This window comes from Vipera ursinii (assembly GCF_947247035.1).
Source record: "Vipera ursinii genome assembly, chromosome: 9".
Classification (NCBI taxonomy): Eukaryota; Metazoa; Chordata; class Lepidosauria; order Squamata; family Viperidae; genus Vipera; species Vipera ursinii.
In genome coordinates this window covers 19,831,914-19,854,909 of record NC_139523.1, presented here as the reverse complement: position 1 = coordinate 19,854,909, position 22,996 = coordinate 19,831,914, and the positions used below count along the sequence as shown (strand labels likewise).

The following is a 22,996-nucleotide window of genomic DNA, read 5'->3' as shown; positions in this document are numbered from 1 at the left end:
AGTCTCCAAATTTAGCACACCAGACATTTTCTAAGATGCATAAATGTTCCTGTTTTACTCTCCCTTCATTGTCTGCCCCCTCCCCCATTCTCATTTTTAAAACAGCCACCTCTTTGCTAAACGTACAGGTAGTCCTCGACTTACGACAATTGAGACCAAAGTTTATGTTGCTAAGCAAAAGACAGGGGAGCTTTAAAATCGTTCTTGCCACAGCTGTTAAGTGAATTGTTGCATTTGTTAAGTAACAACAGTTGTTAAATGAAGCTGGCTTCCCCATTGACTTTGTCAGTTGCCAAACATCTGAATTCTGAATCGGTGAACGTGTGAATGCAACAATGGTCACATGTGTGAACAATGGTCATAAGTCACTCTTCTGAGTCCCGTGGAATTCAAACGGTCACTAAAATGAATGGTTGTAAGCCGAGGACTGCCTGTAATCTTATCCCTGACTTTCAGCATCAAAACTTGGTTGAAAAAGAAAGCTTCCTTTTCATTTCAGCGGTTCGCCTAAATTGACTCCACAAAACTGGCAGTCCAATCTATTGCTTATTATTCATCTTTTATTGTTTTTATTATTTCATTTAAAAGGTTTTATAGAAAAAGCATTTTTTAAAAAAGCAAAAAAAATACATTGTATTAATGGTGCATAAAAACAAGCTGCACGTATAATATATTATTTACACAATTTCATTGCTTCTATAAATTAAAAAAAATGTCCCTGATTGTTATTTACAAGACATATATTAATTATCATTAATAATACTTTGCCCATCAACAAGTCCTTCCAGAGAAGCTACAAATATTTAAAATAATAATAATAACAATAATTAAACTGTTCCCACTCATCCCTCTTTATAACAGCATCCCTTGAGGTAGGTAAGTATTATTTCTGCAGCCTTGTATATAACTTGCTCACTCTTTGCAAGGACAGAAATGGCTTTCAGGTATAAAAAACGGTTATTTTCAAAATATCAGCTCTCTCCCCTTTAGTTTCAAGCCCTTAAGTTGCAAACATAGTATCTGGAAATGTAGAAATAGAGAGTTCAAAAGCTGAAGGTATGGATAGCTGAGCAATATGTAACAAGAGTTCACAATACAATCTTTTTAATGTCATCATTAACAGAAACTGAATTAGCTGGGGATTCTCAAATTTGACAGTACCAGGAACCCTAAAAGGATAAATTAATTTCTGCAAGCCACTATGAATAAAACAAAGGATTTCACTGGGGGTTAGAGCGGACTGTAAAAAGTCATTACTAATCTTTTTTCCCCCTCTAATCTTCCCCCCCCTCTTTTTTTTCCAAAGAGTCCTGTTCAATTCTCAGAGACTGCCAGAGAAATCTCTGCAGCTTTTTTTTTTTTTTTTGGCAGTGGCTTGCCAATGCCTCTTTCCTAGGGATGAGAGAAAGTGACTGGCCCAAGTTCATCCAGCTGGTGTTCGTAACCACTTCACCCAAACTGCCTCTCAAAATTATGCATCATGACTTTCAAATTGTAATCTCAACTTCCGCTGGCCAATTGGTTGCCGAATGTTCCACAGGCAGAGAGAGAAAGGCAGGCGTCAGTAAAGCATGCCAAACTCAACTTTGCTTGTGCAAAGCCCATCAAACTGGGGGAGGGGAAAAAACCAATTTTTTTAAAAACAAACCCACAGGTTTTGACCCTCCCTACAAAAGCAGGTTGCTTCTCCTACCCCTGATCTGCAGTTTGAGAATCCCTGACTTAAGCAACTGGAAGGGGGCAACTATTGAAACCAACATCAACAGTGAATCCCCTTGGTCCGCTGATAACAGCAAAAAGCTAGTTATGCTTTTTTTTAAAAAAAAAAAATCACAGGACACACCCACGTAATTGAGTGACGATTAGCCAGGTTTTGCAGAAGCAGTAAAATACCTTAAGCGAAGTTGGCTGGGCACAGAAGCTTGTCGACCTGGTTTCTCTTTCCCACCTTGTTCTTTGAGTTTCCACATCCAAACCTTTTCCCATCCTTGTTCCCTCCGCGTTACTGCTCTAACTCTTAGATCCCACTCCCCTGCTGAGTGCAACATAGAAGAAACCCAGGTCTCCAGTTTTATCCCTACTGCGCTGAAGTGCTAAATAATATACAATGTTAATGCTACACTTGTTTGGCACCATTGAAACAAGGCAGTGCCACCCCTCCCACCACAATCTTTTGGCTTGGGGGGGGGGAGTCTCGAAGGTGAAGAGGGTAACTCTTGGTAATTCCCCACCTCAAGGAGTATAGCCAAGAGTTAGCAACCCCACCCGAAAGAGAATAAAACAGTTTTCTTCCCAAAGGTCCCGATGTCAGTGTAAACAAGGCCACATTCTAGGCAGGATTTGAGATGTTGAGGGACCAAGATGTCCACTCAGCATGTCTTCAGGCTTTGGAGGCCCGTTTGGTAAGGCGTTTGACGAGGTTTGGGTTGGGTTTTCTGGGCACAGGTGATTTTGAGGGGACGTCAACGTAGTAGAACGCCAATGGCTGGTAGGTTGGGATGTAGCTGACCACATTTTGAGGGCATGGGACCCACAGAGGAGCTGGAACGTAGAAATACTGGGTAGGCTGGAAGGAGAGAGAGAGAGAGAAGGAGGTTAAGAGGAGGAGAACGCAAGGCCCAGAAGCTAGATCTGGAAACTCACAACCCATAAGATCTTCTCACAAAGAAGCAGTGAGCCCAGCCCAGCACACTGGGACAACCTGAATCAAATCAAGCGTAGCATAATAATTAAGATAACATGCTTCAAGGTGAGTTGAGTTCAGCTCCCAGGGTTTCTGTGGAAGTGCCATCAACTCACACCAAAATTTGTTTCTTCCAGTTCAGTGTAAAAGCTCTGGAATTTCCCAGTTATTCACTATCAAAATACTGACCAAGTCTATCCTGGTTTAACTTTCAGCTAGCTAGGTAAACATGGGGTAAGCCAAAGTCAGATCCATGTTCCTGCTAAACCAGTGGTCTCCAAATTTGGAAACTTTTGAGACTTGTAGACTTCAACTCCCGGAATACCCCAGCTAACATGTCCACAAAAGTTTTAAAGTTACCAAATTTGGAGACCCTTGAACTAAAACAATATTCCCCTTTTAATCTCAATTTGGAGCACAGCTCTTATGCAAGCCGATGTTCTTGACCAGAGCTTTTCAACCTTTTCACCCACTGTACCACTTTTAGGCTATGGCAACATCCGAGGACCACCAGTCGCCTAGCAAAGTGTCAAAAACTTGATGACCAAAAAAAAGGAAAAAAGTGATGAAGTACAGGTAGTCCTCGACTTACAACAGTTCACTTAGTGGCTGTTTGAAGTTACAATGGCACTGAAAAAAGTGCCCCTCAAGCCACAGCCGAGCAAGACACCTACCCGCCCACCTGGCGGCGCTCTTCCTCCTATCCGAGGTTTCCATTGTTGTGAGCATTTCTGTTGAGGATTGGCAGTGAGGGTGGGGGGTGTTTGGTTTTTATTTCCCCCCCCCTCCGTCTGCTGGGTGGTTGCAGCAGGTTTTGGTCACTTCACATGACCCTGGGACACTATGACCATCATAAATATGAATCAGTTGCCCAGCATCTGAATGTAAATCACAAACCCCTGGAGATGCTGCAACATTCCAGCTGATCGGCGTTTCTTCTGGGCTCAGAAGACGTGCCGGGATCAGTGCCGAGCTCCAGCTGAAGCCTGGCACTGATCCTGGTGCTTCTTCCGCTGAGCCCTGACAGCCCCGAAGAAGCGCTGATCCTGGCGCTTCTGCTGAGCCCTGACAGCCCTGTAGCTCCAGCCGTCTCTCGCTCAGGCTTGTGCGGTGCTGCCACCGGTTCAGCTCATTCTCCTCCCCCACGACCACTTTTCTAGGATGGTCGCGTACCACCTGCCAGGTGCCAATGTACCACAGGTGGTACCCATACCACTGGTTGAAAAGCCCTGTTCTTAACAACTGTGGCACTTAAGTCGCACAGTGTCCAGAATGCTTTCTCCAGGACTGCCAACGTGCCCATGTTTGAGCCACCAATCCGGTCACCTCTCTCCAACGAATTTGTCTTTTATCAACAAGAGGTTGTAATGGCATCACGAGGTGGCCTTTGCTTTTTTAGCTGGATTACAACCAAATTGCCCCGAGCTCCTTTGAACATTCAACTGAGGGTGGAGAAAATGTTACTGAGATAAAAAAAAAAAAACTTCAAGGTCTTGCCTCCTCCCATTTTTAGATTGCAGAAGCAAATCGAAGGAGCCACTTTTTAAAGGTCAACACAACAACAAACTCCCAACTCTCGGCATTGTCCTTGAGGCCTCTCACCTGTTTGGGACTGTTTTTCCCAGCCGGCCGAGTTTTGCCCAGATTTGTTGTCTTAGAAAACTTGGCCAGACTTTCATCCTCTGAATTCTCGGAGGGGGATTCCGAATGATAGTCCGACGTCTCCGGCTCTGGAGTTGACTTCCCGCTGGTGTTCTCCTCTTCCTTCACCGTGAAGTACTGGTTATTCTCACCAAGCCTGGAGGAGCAGAACCGATGAGAAAGTTCAGACTAGTGGTCCTATTATCAAGGGGCTAAAATTCAGCAGGTGCTCTGATTTGGGGATTGGCTGGTTGACTTGTGAAGGAAGAAATCCAAGTCAGCCACCTCTTTTTCTGAGAACTCCAGGAGAGGAACACAAGGGCCTGCCCACAAAGAAGAGGGGGAATCAGGCTATTCTGCAAAGCACCTGGAGGCAGGAGAAGAAGCCATGGATGGAAACTCATCAAGGAGAGAAGCAACCTGGAACTAAGGAGAAATTTCCTAACAGTGAGAACAATTAACCAGGGGAACAGCTTGCCTTCAGAAGTTGTGGATGCTCCAACACTGGAGGCTTTTAAGAAGAAACTGGACAGCCACTTGTCTGGAATGGTACAGGGCAGGGGTAGGCAACCTTGGCTCTTTTATGACTCGTGGACTTCAATTCCCAGAATTCCTGAGCCAGCTGTGCTGGCTCAGGAATTCTGGGAGTTGAAGTCCACGAGTCATAAAAGAGCCAAGGTTGCCTAACCCTGGTATAAGGTCTCCTGCTTAAGGCAGGAGAAGAAGCAACAGATGGAAACTCATCAAGGAAAGAAGAAACTCATCAAGGAAAGAACAATGAATCAGTGAAATGGCTTGCCTCCAGAAATTGTGAGTGCTCCATCACGGGAGGTTGTTAAAAGAGATGAAAAAGAGTTAAAATGACCAGCAGTCATTTGTCTGAAACGATACAGGGTTTCTTGCTTCCAAGGTCCCTTCCAAGTCTGCTCTTCTGTTCTGTTGAAATGACAGGATGCAGCCCAACACACTGACCTGCAACAAACCTCCCCAGGATCAATCCAGATGGAAATTTCCCTGGGCAGTGCTAATTCTGAATAATCCAGACCGCAGGCCGTGCACGCCTTTAGGAGGGAATCATCAATGTGGTGCTTCCTATTGATCCGGATGCATCTGGGAAGAAGGAGAACAATTAACCAGTGGAACCACCTGCCTCCAGAAGTGGTGAATGCTCCAACACTGGAAGTTTTTAAAGAAGGGATTGGACAGCCATTTGTCTGAAATGGTATATTGGGCAAGGGTCTGCAACCTTGACAACTTTCAAGAATTCTGGGAGCTGAAGTCCACAAGTCTTAAAACCCTGGTATAGGGTTTCCTGCCTGAGCAGGGGGTCAGACTAGAAGACCTCCAAGGTCCCTTCCAACCCTATTATTATTATTGTTGTTGTCAATTCAGAAAAGGTTTTGTTTCAAGGTGGACTTGTGACAGGACCGTAGATTGAAAGGGAAGAACCATATCACAAAACAAATTGATTTTTTTAAAAACATTCTTTGCATTGTTCATTTTTTTTCAGTTAGTGGTGGTTGTTTTTTTAAGAATTCACCCTTCCAGAAAAGAATGGTGCCAATAAAGCCACAATTGTTCCACAGGTGCCACGACACCACTGTGCAAATCTCTGTAATCACCAAGAGCCTTGGTGGAGCAGTGGGCTAATGCCTCCTTAAGTAACACCAGCTGCCTGCAATTAGTGCAGGTTTGAGTCCCACCAGGCTCAAGGTTGACTCAGCCTTCCATCCTTCCGAGGTAGGTAAAATGAGGACCCAGATTGTTGGGGGCAATTAAGCTGACTTTGTAATAATGCCGCTTGGGGTGTGTGTGAAAGCCCTAACAAGCAGGCATATACATAGAATGAAGGCTACTGCTAAGCTTGTAAGCCGCCCTGAGTCTTCGGAGAAGGGCGGGATATAAATGGGATTAAAATAAATAAATAAATGATGCAGATGGTGTCAAATGCCCATGCTAAGTGTCTGTGCAGATTCTCAAGTCATCCAGGTCATGCTTGTCCCCAGTGCTTTTTTTGTAAAAGAAAAAGGTGCCGGAACTCACACATGTCATACAACCCGCCTTGCCTACCCTACAAGGTTCCATCCCAAAAAAAGGTGCTGGAACTCCGTTCTGGGCGTTCTATGACAAAAAAAGCCCTGCTTGTCCCAAAGATGTTTCCCCACCCACCCACCCCCAGTGTCATTGTAACTTTGGACAATCACTAAACAAACTCAACAAGGGCTGTCTGTAGGAGCAAGTGCTTTTGTTCCCCTAATTTTTCATCCCCCTGCTGGACATCGCGGTATCTGGCTGTCCCCTTTTGTTCTTGCTGGACCGAGAACTTTTGCTACCTTTTAAGACTCACTCCTAAAGTGTGTAGCTGGGATTTCAAAATAAGGATCACGTCAATGAAGAGAGGAGGTGCCGAGTCACACGTTCGTTTTGGAATCAAAACACTGCTACTCACACACACACACACCCCCCACAAACACACACACACATTGCTTGGAAGCTCAAGGGCGGCATTGGCACCACAAAAATCATGTGGACGAAAGCAGAGCCCGTCTACCCTGTGCAACACTCTGCTGCAACAAGTTCCAGGCAGGGCACAGCACACACAAATTGTGATGTGACCTGCATGCTAATAATCCTCCGAGTAGCCCAGCCAATATGCAAACTGTGCCCTATCAGTTTCACAAACAGCCTTGAGATGTACAATAGTTATTTTACAGCTGGCTCTGCAAACAAATGACTGCATTTTTTTTAAAAAAAAGACGACACTCATTTGTTGCTTCACAGTGTACTTAAAAGGCTGGGGGTGGGGGGGAGGAGAGGAGTGGGCTTGTGCTGCAGAACAGGAAGTACCCACACCTGGAGCATGAATGGCTGATCTCCACCTGTTTTCTTTTTTCCTATTTAATTGGGAACTTTTAAAAAAATCCCAAGTTCCTAGTACTTATGATTCAAGAAGCAGGTTTAGCATTTCATGTACAGGTAATCCTCCACTTACGACCAAGTTCTTAGTGACCGTTGGACAGTGTGCCTCCCCCGCAAAAGTTACTTACACCCCAGTTCCAGAGTTCCAACAACTGCACACATACCCACAATCAACATGATTGCCTTGCAGTTACTTGGCAAGGGCCTCACCTTTTTAGCTAGTTACAAAGCTCCGTGGTCATGTAACCATAATTTATAACTTTTTTTTTGCCCCTTTCTGGCCTTTTCTAGCAAAAAAATACCCATAGGTACACTGATTTGCTAAATGACCAGAGCGTTCATTTAATGACCAAAAAAAAAAAAAAAAACAGATCCAGTCGTGTGGGGCCTTGGCTTACAATGGAAATTCCATCCTCCATTATGCTCGTAAGTCAAGGACTACCTGTAGTTCATCTGCTATGCTGTATACTAAGCTCATTATCTCCGTTGCCTTTCCTTCTTAAGACAATAGGAAACAGGACACCCCGAAAGATGGATGCAGTCGTAGCTCATCCTGAAGGGGTTGAAATCACACCACCCAAATTCATCCGCCTCGACGCCATCTTTGTTAGACTGTTCAGAAGAAGTTGTGGGTGCTCCGTCGTTGGAGGCTTTTAAGAGAAGACTGGACAGCCATCCGTCTGGAATGGTACAGGATCTCCTGCTTGAGCAGGGGGCTGGACTAGAAGACCTCCAAGGTCCCTTCCAACTCTGTTAGGGTGGGAAGGCCCAGGGTGGTGATGGTGGTTATCCAGGTTCATCCAACCATTCACTCAAACACGCTAGGTTAGAGCGCTTTTGTAATGCCTGAAACCCTGTCCTAAGAAGTCCCACCGATGGCTGAGGTCCCCGCTCTAAACTGAGACAACAGAGCAGGAGGGGGGAAAAACGCCATCCAGTAGATGGACTTTAGCTTGTATCTTCTCGACATAAAGTATGTTCCCCCACAAATCCAGATCCGGTGAGAAAGAGGATCAAAGGAACCAAACAGGCCAGGCCTGAACAGGACAATTAAACGGTGGAACAGCTTGACCTTCAGATGCGGTGGGTGCTTCATCACTTGAGGTTTTTAAGAAGAGACTGGACAGCCCGTCCAGAGTCTCCACCTTGAGCTGGACTAGAAGACCTCCTTTTGATTGATATCTGCTGATCAGTGTGGCTAAACTACCCCCTTATCCAACTTCTAAGGTGTTGTATCTAACCCCTTATCTTGATTACGGCAATGTTTTTTTTTCAACCTTGGCTACTTTATGACATGTGGACTTTAACTCCCAGAATCCCCCAGCCAGCCGGGGGATCTTAAGACTTTGCTTGAACGGCCTCGGAGGAAGAAAGTAGCGACATAAATATTATTAAAAAATCTGTGCTGCTTCTGGAAGCTGCTTTTGGCTTTTAAAAAAAAACACAAAAGCCCACAGAGACTCTGAAGACAGCTGCTTGGCTAAACGGGAAGTTTCAACTCCTTCCTGTCACAACTAGGGTAAATGTAACACGAAAAAAAACAACAAAAAACCAGCAACCACTTCCATTTCCTCCCATTTCAGCGCGCCACAATCTTGTTGACCAACAAAAGGCTGTGAAATTACATTTCATCTTGGCGAATGGTGTAAACTCAGAAACCTCACCAAAGGCCCCAAATAACTCTGGTGTTTTCAACACAAGTGTAATAACGCACTTCATAAGGAGAGGCACCGGTTTTGGCGGTGAAAGCACCAGGCGAGAAAAACAGGAGACGGTGAATTCTAGTTTCAGCCTTAGGGATGAAAGCCAGCTGGGTGACTTTGGGCCCCTCCCTCTCTCTAAGGCCAACCCACCTCACAGGCTTGTTGCTGTGAGGAAAATAGGAGGAGGAGGGGATGGGGGGGGGAGAATTATGTATATTTGTTACCTTGAGTTACTTATAAAAATAATAAAGGCAGGATCAAATCAAATCAAAGTCCAGGATCAAATCAAATCAAAGTTCCTAACTTACGTTGTGGTTTTGCAACATTTCTGGAGAAAAACGGGCACACAGGATTATATCGAAGTATATAACCCATGACTTTACACCCCTTGGGAAGCTGATATTATCAGATCAAATCGGCACCGTTTTATTCTTTGGATTTGTTCACTTTGTGTTTTGTTTTTTCAAAGGCCCTTCCATTTGTATTTGTACGTGTTTGGCTGTCCTGACTTCATCATGCAAATCGCAGAAAAATTATTTGCAAGGCAGGGGAGCGAGTCTTCAATGTTTCCACCATAAGCAAAACTTGTATTTTCCCCTGAAGGCTGCAATTTGACAAGCTGCCAGGTACAGTAAATCTAATGTTGTCAAAAGTTAAAAGGGCCGTCTGGTTGTTTTTCGTGCTTTCTTTCAAAAAAACAAAACAAAATCAGTTTCAGGTCGCCTTGACTTTCAGCTGCGTGCCAAGGTGGGAAAAAAAACACTGCTTTAAACTATCCTAATTAAAATACACACACACACACACACACACACACATATAATGGGATCTCGGCTATATCCGTTGTATTACTAGGCAAGCCAGAGGCAAACTATGCTAAAAGCCCCATCGTGAAGCTGCACTGCAAACAATGTGAATTCCCCAGCCAGCTAGGAGTTGATGTCCAAGCCATCTTCAAGCCACCGAGGTTGAGAAAACGGCTGCTTTAGAACATCGGCAGCAGCAGAGTCCCGACGGTGCTTTCCAAAAGGCAACTAAGCCTTTCTTGGTTTCTGAAAATGTTCCACCTCATCCAAGAAAGATTCTTCCCTTCTGACTGAACGACGAGGAAGTTTCTGGGATGAGAAGCGAAACATTTTTCAAGGAGGGGAGTGGGAGGGGGGGGGGACCCAAGAAAGTCCACCTGCCTTTTGAAAAAGCAACTTTGGGACAACTGTGACCTGGATGGATTGAGAACCTCCGTAGACATCGGGAACAGAGCACAGACATTTTGCTTTTCCCCAGTCTTATGATAAACCATCTTGCTTGCCCCGAAGGCTTGCGCGGTAGACCGGAGCTTGCCAAGCCCACCCTTGGCTTACCTATACGCCTGCCCTTTCAGCGGGTTATCTGGATACCAATGCTCATTGAATCGCTCGCAGAGGATCTTGGCCAGGCACTCGCCGAAGCGCTCCACTCGGTCTTTCTCCAGCTTCTCGTGACGGTTCACCAACCGGGAGATGAACCGAGTTCCAATTTCAACCTCTTCTTTCATCCTGACGCCTCTGTTGTTGTGTGTCCTGCGGGGGCAACAGCAATTCCATTCAGAGACCCAGCACTCTGCTAAAGGGAGGGAGGGAGGGAAGGAGGGGAGCCCCCTGCGAGGAGAAGACCCGAGGGGGCTTCAGCAGGGAGGGACGCTGGGCGCTCACTGGGTGAAGCTCCGCGGCGGCTGAGATCCGCTCGAGAGGAGCCCGTCTTTTGTTCTGAGGTTGCAACACAGAGGCACCGAAAGGTGAGTCGGATTTGTGACTCATCAAGGAAGGGGGAAGGAGAGAAGATTGCGAGGCTGTTACATCAGAGGCTGCGAGGCTGCAGCAACTGGGTCACACGGAGGCCCTCACTCACACGTATACACATCAGCATTCCTCAAAGGAAAACAGACGCAGGGTCACTCAGAGGCCGTCTAGCCCAACCCATCCCAAGTGAAAGTACGAGCAACACTGTTCCCTACTCACCAACCACCCCTTGCCAAAGAGGCTGCGAGCAATTAAAAACTCTCCCGATCAGGGTTTTATTTTTAGGTTGCATGGACTCTTAATTCCCAGAATTCCCCAGCCAGCCAACCTTACTTAAAAGACTGATATCATGATTAAGAGGTTGATATCATGACCATTTGTGGTCCCACTATGTGTTTTCCAGGGCTTATTTTTTCCCCCTCTATCAATTCTTCAAAGAAAAATGTATGTGTTAGGTTTAATATCCAGCTTTTCTTCGCAAAGCCTAGGTATATATGTAGCACTCCAATTTCCCCCTAACAAGCCTGCAAGGTACCCACGTCAGAAAGAAAATCAACCAGCCTAAGTCACCCATGGAACTACCACAGCCAAAAACAACTTTAATGCTTCTCTTCCCAGTCTTGATCCCTCATAACCATCGTACCCTACTAGTTGGGTTCACATAACTTGCTGATCCTTAAACCCAGGTGCTGGGTTTCCCTCACTTGCTAAACTCAAACAAACACACAATATTCCACTATAACAATACGGCTGGCTTTGGACCAGAAGCGACCAATCCTACTTTAACCGTGTGTGTGTGTGTGTGTGTGTGTGTGTGTGTGTGTGTGTGTGTTGTGTTGTGTTGTGTGAACCTGCTAGGGGTTTTCTTTGGTATAAAAATTCTGAGAATTTCAACAGGCCTTGACGCAACCAAAAAGCTTCATGAGGAAGGAGCATTTATGAATCAAGTTTAAGGAAGGGGGGAAAAAGTTAGTGGTGAGTTTTGCCTTCCCCACCAAACCCACAAGTTTTCCAAACCAGAAGGGGAAACCACCCCACCAGTTCTTCCCAGGAAGCATATACTCAGTCCAAGCGATGCCTCTCCAGATGCTGGCAGAAAACAATGGGAATTAAGAGTCCCGCACATCTGGTGGGGGGGTGTCATCTCTCAAAGCTAGGTTAGTGTAGCTAAAGCCACAGCAGCCGGATTGGAATCGTCTGTTAAAGCGAAGTCCAGCCAGATAGGTCGAGCTAACTACAAGTAGTCCTCAACTTACGACGGTTGAGGTTTGCAATGGACCCCGGAAAAGATATTATTTAGGCTCATTTCTTACAGTTGTCACCCTCCATCTGTAGACACAGGACTGCATGCGGGGCACTTGGCAACCGGCTCACATGTACAGCGGTTTGCAGTGTCCAGAGCAGGCACGTGACTTTGATTTACGATGTTTTTTTGCGGAAAAGGGGCATATTTCCAGCTTTAGGCCAAAACCGCTAAACCGTGGGTTTGCTTAATGACCTCCACACACAAAAAAAGGTCATAATATCAGGTTAGTCACAGTGGGTGTCCCACTTTATGACAATTTATACCTGTAATGAGCAGGCTCCGTTACGGTCAGACGTCACGGACTCCTTGTACACAATTTGAAGCTCCCACCGTTTTTCAAAAATGAAACCCCTTAATTGTAACTTATTTAATTAATTTAATATAGCTGCCCACTCCAGTGGCCTCTGGAGAACAAAGAAGAAGCTAAACTGTGCATTTCATTCCAGCCTCCGTTGCATCCAGCACAATGTGGGTTATGCATCACATAGGTAATCCTTGAGTTATAACCATTAGTTTAGTGACTGACGTTACGCCGTTGGAAAAAGTGACTTAGATCATTTGAAGAGAGGATTAAGAAAATGCCAGAATGTGCAGAAACGAAGAGCGATATTGAAAAACAAAGAAAAGGAAGATACAGAATAATATTAATATGTATTGCCAAGTAAAGAAAAAGTGACTTAAGACCATTTTCTCAGCACTTATGACCGTTGCAGCATCCCCGAGGTCATGTGGTCAAAATTCAGACGCTTGGCCGCTGACTCGTATTTATGACGGTTGCAGTGTGTCCCAAGGTCATTTGATCCCCTTGGGCGACCATCTGACCAAGCCAAGTCAAGATTCACTTTACAACTGCTTTAACTAACTTAACTTCAGTGTTTCACTTAACAACGGCGGCAAGGAAGATAGTGAAAAAATAAGAGGCACAGCTCGCTTTAACAGCTATCCCATTTAGCAACCAAAATATCGGGGCTCCCTTGTGGTCAAAGTCAAGGACTACTTTGTGTATGGGGCAAGTGTGGCTTCACACAGTGTGGCTGAGAGGGTGTCGCTCAGGATCACACAAAGGAGGAACTGCCGTGATGCCTGTGCTCAGGCAGACACAAACAGCAGCAGCCCAGATAAGAAGAATACGTCCAGCGGTCTAGTCACAGGACTTTGTGAACAAACTCTGCACCGTTTCCTGGAACGGCCTGTTTGTGTTTCAACAAAGTCCCTGCTAGTGAAAGAACACAGATATACACACCCACAACGGTTGCAACATCAGAGGCAAGGCCCAAGGCACGCCAGAAAACAAAACAAAGGGAGAAAACGAGTTGTGTGTTTGTCTACAAGCGCCAAGCACATGTGAAAGGTGCACAGATCTTGATATGCCTCCAGCCCAAGCCAGCGCTGTGGGCTGGTTTGTACACATACACACCCTTCCCACCAGCAGTGACCTTTCTCCCTGAGATCGCGTGTGCAAGACAAGGGATTTACAACTCACTCGTGCAGAAAGTTCCCCTCTCTGCCGATTTTCAAGAAATGTGAATAACCCCCAATAAGGATAATATTGTCAGGATTGCAGCAACGATGCCCCCACCTTGCCTTACGGCCTCCAAAGCCAGGTTTCATTCCGAGGTATTTTGTAAAATCTGGCCAAAAGACGGTTGGTTCCTGGTTTTTGCCCTTTACTAGAATCTATGCACATGTCCTTTATTACACGGTTGCCCAACCTAATGTCATCTAGATGATGAGTTGGATCTCAACTCCCATCATTCCCAGCCAGGGTGTCTAAGCTTACATGAAGCAAGTAACGTAGCAGATGGGCTGAAGAAGAAAAAGAAGAAAAATTAGCTGCAGCCCAATATAGGAAGTCTGGATCGGATCAGGAGAACCTCAAAGCTCAAGAACTTCCATACTCAGCTGCAGTCTACCTCGAAATAACAGAAGAAAACAGCAACTAAGATGATTAAAGGCCTGGAGACTTAAAACATATGAAGACCGGTTGCAGGAACTGGGCATGGCTAGTCTAGAGAAAAGAAGGACTAAGTTATGACATGATGCCAGTATTCCAGTATTTGAGGGGCTGCCACAAACAAGAGGGAGCCAATTTATTTTCCAAGGCAAGACAAAGAAACGATGGACCGGAAACTAAACAAGGAGAAAAGCAACCTGGAATGAAGGAGGAGAAGCTTCCTGACCGTGAGAACAATTAACCGCTTGCCTTCAGAGGTTGTGGGTGCGTCATCACTGGAGTTTTTTTTTTTTAAGAAAAGGCTGGACACAGCCACCTGTCTGAAATGGCACAGGGTCCCCTGCTAGAGCAGGGGGTTGGACTAGAAGACCTCCAAGGTCCCTTCCGCTCTATTCTGATTGAAGACTGAAGACAGGTTAAGCATTGCTGCTGAACGCCTCTGTGGCTATCCGCAAAGTTATCTCTCTGATAGCCCTTCTAGCTTTAAGCATATGAGCATTATCCATGAGCATAATAAAGAAAAGTCCACAGAATTTTTTTTTATTTTATTTTATTTTATTTTTTATTTTAATTCCATTTATATCCCGCCCTTCTCCGAAGACTCAGGGCGGCTTACAAGCTTAGCAGTAGCCTTCATTCTCTGTATATGCCTGCTTATTAGGGCTTTCACACACCCCCCCCAAGCGGCATTATTACAAAGTCAGCTTAATTGCCCCCAACAATCTGGGTCCTCATTTTACCTACCTCGGAAGGATGGAAGGCTGAGTCAACCTTGAGCCTGGTGGGACTCGAATCTGCACTAATTGCAGGCAGCTGGTGTTACTTAAGGAGGCATTAGCCCACTGCTCCACCAAGGCTCTTTATATGACCAGCTATTTTAAATAATTATAATAAAAAGACACCTGGGGTGCTTTTTTGGGCTCAATTGTGGTCATAAGTCAAGGACTACCTCTGTTAAAGGTATGGTTGCAGCATGTAAGCTGTTCCGAGTAAAGCCTCTGAAGCACTAGTTGAACACCACCGGCCTTGACAAAAATCACCAATCAGCCAACTGCAAAAGGCAGCTTTACTTGGAACAGCTTATGTACTGCAACAACACCTTTAACACAGGGAGTCCTTGACTTACGACCACAGTGGAGTCCAAAACTTCTGTTGCTAAGCCAAAACATTTGTTAAGTGAGTTCTGCCCCATTTTACAACCTTTCTTGCTACATTTGTGAAGGGAATCACTGTAGTCGTTAAGGTAGGAACACGGATGTTAAGTCAACCTGGCTTTCCCCATTGGCTTTGCTTGTCAGGAGGTTGCAAAAGGGGATCACGTGATCCGGGACACTGCGACCGTCATAAATACGAGCCAGTTGCCAAGTGTCTTGGATTTTTATCACGTGACCCTGGGGATGCTGCAACGGTCGCAAGTGTGAACAACGGTCATAGGTCAATTTTCTTCCAGTGCCACTGTAATTTCAAACCAGTATTATTAAACAACAACATCTATCCATCCCAGGTCCTTGAGAAGGACTCTCTTTAAGCGTACAAAAATACCAAATCCCTCTAAATATCTGGCTGGCTCTGCAACTAACCAGAATTAACTATAAGAAGAATGGAAAAGAAAGCAAAGATAGTAGCCATAGTGACAGTTTGCAATCCCAAACCATCTGGAGCACCACTTGAACAATATTGGCATTGATAAAATCACAGCCGTGAATAGCAAAAGCAGATTTACTGTACTGGGAACGGCTTTAATCCTGCAAGGATACCCTTCGTATTATTAAATAGCAACATCTGCCCGATCCAAAGTCCTTGGAAAGGACCCGATAAAGTGTGCAAAAATGTCAAATTCCAGTCTAAACATTTGGCGGACGACTGCGCCGGGAACCATAATAATAGAACAACTGAAGGCCACCACCAGCTAATGAACGGGCAGCTGTCACTTCACCTTGCTGTGAACTCAGCAATAGATAACAGCCACCCCCTGTCAAGAAGAAAGCAAAATCCTCCCCTTTTTTGCAGCTTCCAGAAGCTTCCCAGGAGCAAGGCCCAAAACCTTGATCTTATTTGGCGAGAACTTTAAAACACACACACGGCAGAATTCGCTTTTTTCACATTTTAAAATCGTTCAACCCTGCTGGGCGCCAGTCCCAGTGCAGCCCAGGAGCCGATGGCAAGCACCAGACCTCGACTTAAAATTCATTTAGTGACCATTCATAGTTACGACTGGGGGGAAAAAGTGACTTCTGATGATTTTTCAGTTACAACCTTTGCAGCATCCCCAGGGTCAGGTGATCAAAATTCAGATGCTTGGCAACTGGTTCACATTTGTGACCGTTGCTGTGTCCCAAGGTCATATGAACCCCTTTTTTGACAAGCAAAGTCGATCGGATAACCAGATTCGCTGAACCACCAGGTAATTAACAACTGCAGCGATCTGCTTAACAGCTGTGGCAAGAAAGGTCGTAAGAATGGGCAAAAGGCACTTAATAAATGTCACACTTAACAATGGAAATTATAGTCGTAAGTCGAGGACCCCCTGTGCACACTCCCACCTTATAGACCAGGAATCCGGTCCTTGACCATTAGCCAGAGAGAGTCCACACTCTCCCTGCGGACATCTAGGCTGACCCCAATGCGTGGCACAGAACAACTGTGTTGCCTGGAGAATACAGGCAGTCCTCAGCTTACGACCGCAACGGAGACCAACATTTCTGCCGCTCAGCAAGAGAATTAAATGAATTTTGCCCCGTTTGACAAGACTTCTTGCCTTAAGACGGTGAAGTGAAATCACTGCAGTTGTTAAGTGAGCAACTCGATTGTGAAGGGGCTTCCCCCATTGAATTTGCGCGTCAGAAGGCCGCAAAAGGGGACCATGTGACCTGGGACACTGCAACCGTCATAAATAGGAACCATTTTGCGGAGCGTTTGAATTTTGATCGCACGACCGTGGCGATGCTGCGCGTGAACGTGAAAAAACCTGGTCACGGGTCCCTTACTTCAGTGCCAACGCTTGTAAGACGTGGACTATGTGTGCCCTCCTACCAATTTTTGGCCAGCCCTGCCGGGTAAAAGCTCCCAGCTACTGCACACCTGCCAGATTAAGCCAGTTTCCAAACAGCCTGAAGCACTTGGGAAAAAATTCACAAAATGTCCCCACCCAGTCACAAGACTGGCTAATTGCCATCCCCGCAGCCGGCTAGTCTAGTCCCAGCATCAGCCAACTCACCTGGAGTCTTCCTCGTCTCCAAAAGACAGGTGGGGGGGGGAGACCACCCGATGCCACTTCAAGAACCTTGGTGCTCAAGCAGAGATCTCCTTATCTGAAAAAGCCCGGAAAGAAACAATTGAGATTCCTCCTTGTTTTGGTGGGGGGGAAAAAAGGGAGGATAAAGGGACAGGAAATATTTGATTCTAGCCCAGGGGTGGGGAACCTTGGCTCTTTTATGACTTGTGGACTTCAATTCCCAGAATTCCTGAGCCTACCGGACGAACTGTTCTCATCCTCAATTACATCGGTCCATTCCCACCCAGTCAGGCAGGAAAAGAATATTATGAATTCCACTGGTTCTAAGAACTTTTGACTGGGAGGGTTAGGAAGAGAGTTTTCTCTGCCACTGCCCCCTCCCCCACCCCCAGGTGTGGTCGGTCCCCACTTATCTGTTCTTCCAGAAGAGTTTGAAGATTGGACTCTGTCAACTGGCATGGGGGAGGGGGGTCAAAGAGGGCCATGCGATCTTGGGGGTGGCTGGTGACTTGAGGGTGCCCCTTCTATCCTTTAAGCTGTCCTTCAACTTGCTTTTTTAACTGTTTTTAATTGTATCTCATTGGTTTTGCAACTTTTATTCGTAAACTGCCCAGACTCACCTACACAGCGAGATGGCCACTATCTAAATTTGATAAGAGAAATAAACTCAGGTCTGTCTGTCTGTCTGTCTCCACACTCTCTCCATCCATCATCTATCAATCTGCCGGTCCATTCATCCATCTATGCATTTCGAAGCAAACCTCAGGTTGAATTACAGGGTTACAGATGTTGCTGTGATTGCCAATTGGATTTAGGGGACCCGAAAAAACGGCTTGAGTTTGGACAAGTTAGAAGTTGAAGAGGCTCTAAGACAACTGTCCCCTATTGATAGACGAGAATATTTAAAGTTTCAGGGTTGAACTGTGGGTCCTTGATGCTCTGTGCCTGCTTGTTTTCTTGCAGATGTTTCATTACCCAACTAGGTAACACCACACCGCTGCTACTGATGTAGTGTTGATGTTACCTAGTTGAGTAATGAAACTTCTGCAAGAAAACCACCAAGCTCAGAGAGAACCAAGCATCCCCAAATTGTCCCCTAACTGGAACAAAGAATCATAGCGGCTCTTTTATGAATGTAGAGCCTTTCGTTAGCTTTTCTGCAAAAGACCACGTGTTTCCCCTCTGAATATTTGCCCATCATTTCAACCCCTGGGGATTTTTTTTCTCTCTCTCCGATTTTCCTTTTTGACTTTGACTTTCTGTGGACTGCCCTTTCTATCTATAGTCCCATTGATAAATATAGCTCATTCTCGGGAAACTCCAAGGCTCCTTGCCAAGATTGTGGGTTGGGGAAACAGCAACAGAGGCAGCAGAACTAAATTTGGGAAACCATCAGTCCAAATCTTATCTCGGATACACAGGCGCGTGCGCGCGCGCACACACACACACACACACACACACACACACACACACACAGAAAATCACTAGATGACAGACTTCACACAACCTAAGCTCTAAAAAGTTTGCCATTGTCTCCTTCCCAGGGCTAAGAGAAAGTGACTGGCCCAAGGTAACCCACCTAGCTTTGTCCCCAAGAACTCTTGTTTTCTAGGCTGAAGCCTTAAACACAACACCAAACTGGCTCTCTCCATTAGGCTTGGCTTCAGCTTAACAGATGGTAGAAACTTTAGCCAAAGTTGATTTCATGGCTCAAATATGACCTCGACCAGGTTGTGATTCAATCAATAAACTCTTGATTCACAGAATATGGCTTAACATGATATTGCAACGCCTGTTTAATTCTCAGAACGCTCGTTATTGTTAGGTTACCAGAACAAACGGCCAACCCACTGAAATAGCTGGGTCAGTTTGGAAAAAGGACATTTTTCTTCACACAAGAGGAGACAGCGCCGTTTACATCTTTTCAGACATCCAATCACGTGCCAATCTAGTCCATTTCTCTGTGAAAATTCAAAAAACTAAAGTACACTTTCAAAATGGGTAAAGGAATCACAAGGAGCCTGGTTCAGAAGTAGCTCAGAAGTAGCGTACCTTTAAGCACTAAAATCCAGCTTGTGGGCAGCCCCCCCCCTCCCAGAGCCACTGTTAAATTTACACAAATGCTTTTCAACTTTTAAGCCAGTGTGGATTTCAATTCCCCGAATTCCCGAGAATTCAACTTCTCTAGGAGTTGAAGTCCAGACAGCTCAAACGTTCTCAAGGTTGAAAAAACACTGAATTACACAGGAAGGACATTTTTGGGTGAGACACGCCAAGAAATCAAACAAAATACACACCAATCTGGCAGGTGACCTGATGGACTGGCAGGCAGAGCAGGGAACAGATCACGTTTAATAACAATGTTCCTTGCAAAGAGAGGGTGTGTCAGGGGCGGCCTTCAACGATCTTCCCATGTCAGGCACTGATAAAGACTTGGAAATTTCAGGCGTGTTTCATCAGCTTTTGGGAAGGCCAGTGAGTGTGTGTGTGTACACAAAAGAATAATCAGGAGAGGATAAGCATCAGTAGGAGGGTAGATAAAATGCAAGGGCAGATTGGCACTCAGTAAGGAAGTGGACATGGTGACGGACACATGCAAGAGTGGAGAAGGGTGGGACCAAAAAGCACAGGAAGGATGATTTTCATAAAGGGAAAAGCTAAATCTGGGGGGGGGGGGTTTCACCCTTTAAAAAAGTATTTCTCAACCTTGGCAACTTTAAGATGTGTGGACTTCAACTCCCAGTTGAAGTCCCTTACAAGTTGCCAAGGTTGAAAACTGTTGCTTTATGGGTCAATTCAACAATTGCACGTATGCAATTTGTCTAGCTTTCTTTTCGCCTTTATTTTATTTTTTCTGACTTTTCACCTTTATTTTTAAGGCACTGGATTGAACTCGGGAACATTGGGGAACATTTAATTTGAGAAACGAAGCATGTGTTTACATAAATACAATTCCCTCCCTCTCTGCATTTGGAGGTGTCTGCATACACACAAGTCACATGGCACCTACAAAATGAAACCAGTTTGGCCTCAAAAGCTGTCTAAGCATGACAACTCTTTAAGACAATGGTATACAATTGCTTTTCAAACCCAGAAATTTCAGGATGCGTGGACTCCAACTGCTAGAATCCACCAACCAACATGCAAACTGGCTGGGAATTCTGGGACTTGAAGTGCACATACCTTAAAGTTGCCAATTTTTTTTTAAAAAAACTGATATATTCCACCCCTATGGATGCACAACGAGTGACCTTATGGCTTATTCAATTATTTCACTTTCCCAAGTTCACTCAACACACACAACCGGGCTTTATGGGTTATCACATCCAAGCCTCAAAAAAAAAAAAAAGAAAAAAACCAAGAGGTTGGCTTAGCATGCTAATACAACAGCTGGATTCCCATTCCAGTTTACCCAACTCCATTTTACTTTGGGAATAGCGTGTTGTGCAAACCCAGCTCCTAAAACCGCAAATTAAAATTACAAGGACCGCTTTCACATGAGATGCCAGGCTAAAATGTAGTTTTTTTGTTGTTGTCTGAAAGCAATATCTGGGTTTCAAGGAGAGAATGGGAAAATGTAGGTTTTTTGTTGTTGTTTGTTGGATGCAACTTGTCTGAAAGCAATATCTGGGTTTCAAGGAGAGAATGGGAGCCTGGTGCAGGCCAGCAATTAATTATGCAGCTGACCTGGGGTGGTGGAAGCAAGCTTGGGCCTTGGGACTCTTATTTATCCTTGAGAAGAGGTGGGCACCTGGAGGTTTGCCCTAGCCCAGGGGTAAGCAACCTCGGCTCTTTTATGACTCATGGACTTCAACTCCCAGAATTCCTGAGCCAGCCAAGCTGGCTCAGGAATTCTGGGAGTTGAAGTCCATGAGTCATAAAAGAGCCGAGGTTGCCTACCCCTGCCCAGCCTAGCCCCATCAGGAAGGGGGGGGTTAGCATCAGAAACTATTGGACAAGTCAGCTGTTGTCCTTAGCCAAAGGGGAAGGGCTGAATCCATGAAAAAAAGAACCCCCAAATTCTTCCTGCCCCACCCCCCCAAAAAGTTGCTTTAGATTTGCCCAGACTTATCCTTCTCCACCTCTTCCCAACCAGGCGCAGAACTTGAGCGAAAGGGGGGGGAACCCACGCGAACATTTCCCCGCTCCTTGCCCCGAGTTTCTTTCCCCCCCCCGGCTTTTCCGTGCAACGCCTCCCGTTCCCAGCCGGCTCTCCCGTCTTGTCGGTCCTGGGGGGGGGGGGAGAGAGTTGCGTCCCGAGGCTCCTTAGCAGAGGGCGCCGGGTTGGAGACGGAGGAGAAAAAGGCAAGAGGAAAAAGGGCAACATTGGGGGGAGGGGGGGTCAGGGTGGAATGGGGAAGGGGGGGGACGACGACGGGAGCGTGGAGCGGACGGTAATCGAGGCGCAGGGAGGTCGGGAGAAAGGCGCCCGGGAGAGTTCGGGGAATTATAATAATAATAATAATAATAATAATAATAATAATAATAATAATAATAATAATAATAATAATAATAATAATAATATATTTTATTTTATTTATTTGATTTGTATACCGCCCTTCTCCCTAAGGACTCAGGGCGGTGAACAGTGCACATAAATAACAGAATGCACAAATAGTTATCTTAAAACAATAATCAAAACAGGAACCCATCAGGCCAGACCGGATTGCTTAAAGAGATAGGTTTAAGATATAAAGATATAGAGATAAAGATATAAAGTTGGAAGGGACCTTGGAGGTCCTCTAGTCCAACCCCCTGCTCAGGCAGGAAACCCTGTACCATTTCAGGCCAATGGCTGTCCGGTCTCTTCTGAAAAACCTCCAGGGTTGGAGCATTCACCGCTTCTGGAGGCGGGTGGTTCCACTGGTGAGTTGTTCTAACTGGTGAATTGTTCTAACTTCTCGGGACCACCACCACCACCACCCGCCAGACGCCCCCCACTCGCGTCCCTCCTGGCCGATCCCCCCAGTCCCCGATCGGCGTTTCCACGTGGATGAGAGAGAGAGAGAGACTGCCGCGCATCTGAAGCTCCGAAAGCGCAACGCTGCCCCGCCGGGGAAGGGAGAAGCCAACTCAACCGGTGGAACGGACTCCCAACTCATAAAGCAGCCGAGTCCCGCGGAGCCCCCCACTCAAATAAACCCCCCACCCTCTCTCTCTCTCTGCCCGGGCGACCCCGGTCCCGCGCGCCTCCTACCTCCCGCGGCAACGTGCGAGGCTCGCCGGCCACGCGGTTCTCCCTCTTGCGCTCTCACGACCGCTTCTGCGCGGCTCTCTCCGGCGCTTCGGATTCATCCCCGGGGACGGGGGCGGAGCAAGCTGTTGGGAAAGGGGAGGAGATTCAACCCGGGCCCCGCCCCCTTTCTGGCGCGCCAATCGGGTCGCGCGCCCTTATAAGGAGTTCCAGGCAGCGTGGGAATTTCCCAGCCGAGAGGAATCCGGGTCTGGCAGGGCGAAGGCGATAGGGGGCGCTGCGGCTCCTGGTGGGGGGGATGAACTTGCCCCCCACCCCGCCCGGCCGCCCCCACCCACCCCCCGGCGGAATGTCCCGTGTTTATTATGCAGAAGAGCTAGATCAGGGGTCTTCAAACTTGGCCCTTTTATGACTTGTGGACTTCAACTCCCAGAATTCCTCAGCCAGCAAAGCTGGCTGAGGAATTCTGGGAGTTGAAGTCCACAAGTCATAAAAGGGCCAAGTTTGAAGACCCCTGAGCTAGATAAAGGGGTTCGGTTTGCAATAGAGGCAAACGTGCAGCGCTCGAAGTGGGGAGTTGATTGCA

The 22,996-nt window shown here is 46.2% G+C and overlaps 1 protein-coding gene across 3 annotated transcripts; it reads right to left on the bottom strand.

The window, feature by feature from the left end:
• Positions 1-540: 540 nt before the first annotated feature.
• On the bottom strand, positions 541-22,492 carry LOC310644339 (protein BTG3-like). Of its 3 annotated transcripts, XM_083369218.1 has the most exons (6): positions 22,414-22,492; positions 17,199-17,292; positions 10,305-10,502; positions 5,297-5,434; positions 4,286-4,481; positions 541-2,566 (listed from the first exon to the last, which is right to left on the bottom strand). In XM_083369218.1, exons 3-6 carry the CDS (start codon positions 10,475-10,477, stop codon positions 2,381-2,383), a joined length of 693 nt encoding a protein of 230 aa, XP_083225344.1. In that variant the 5' UTR covers positions 10,478-10,502; positions 17,199-17,292; positions 22,414-22,492; the 3' UTR covers positions 541-2,380. The 3 variants fall into 3 exon arrangements, with proteins under 3 accessions (XP_083225344.1, XP_083225345.1, XP_083225346.1); XM_083369219.1 differs by lacking the exon at positions 22,414-22,492 and having other exon boundaries at positions 17,199-18,596; XM_083369220.1 differs by lacking the exons at positions 17,199-17,292; positions 22,414-22,492 and adding an exon at positions 10,635-10,704.
• Positions 22,493-22,996: the final 504 nt, after the last annotated feature.

Bases quoted from the DNA above. Each gene is read 5' to 3' on its own strand.
- LOC310644339 (XM_083369218.1), bottom strand. From the start codon at position 10,477: ATGAAAGAAGAGGTTGAAATTGGAACTCGGTTCATCTCCCGGTTGGTG. The intron at 5,435-10,304 runs GTAAGCCAAGGG...CCTTCTTCCCAG, and splicing joins CTGAAAGGGCAGGCGTATAG to ATGCATCCGGATCAATAGGA. The intron at 2,567-4,285 runs GTGAGAGGCCTC...CTCTCCTTCCAG, and splicing joins GGAAAAACAGTCCCAAACAG to CCTACCCAGTATTTCTACGT.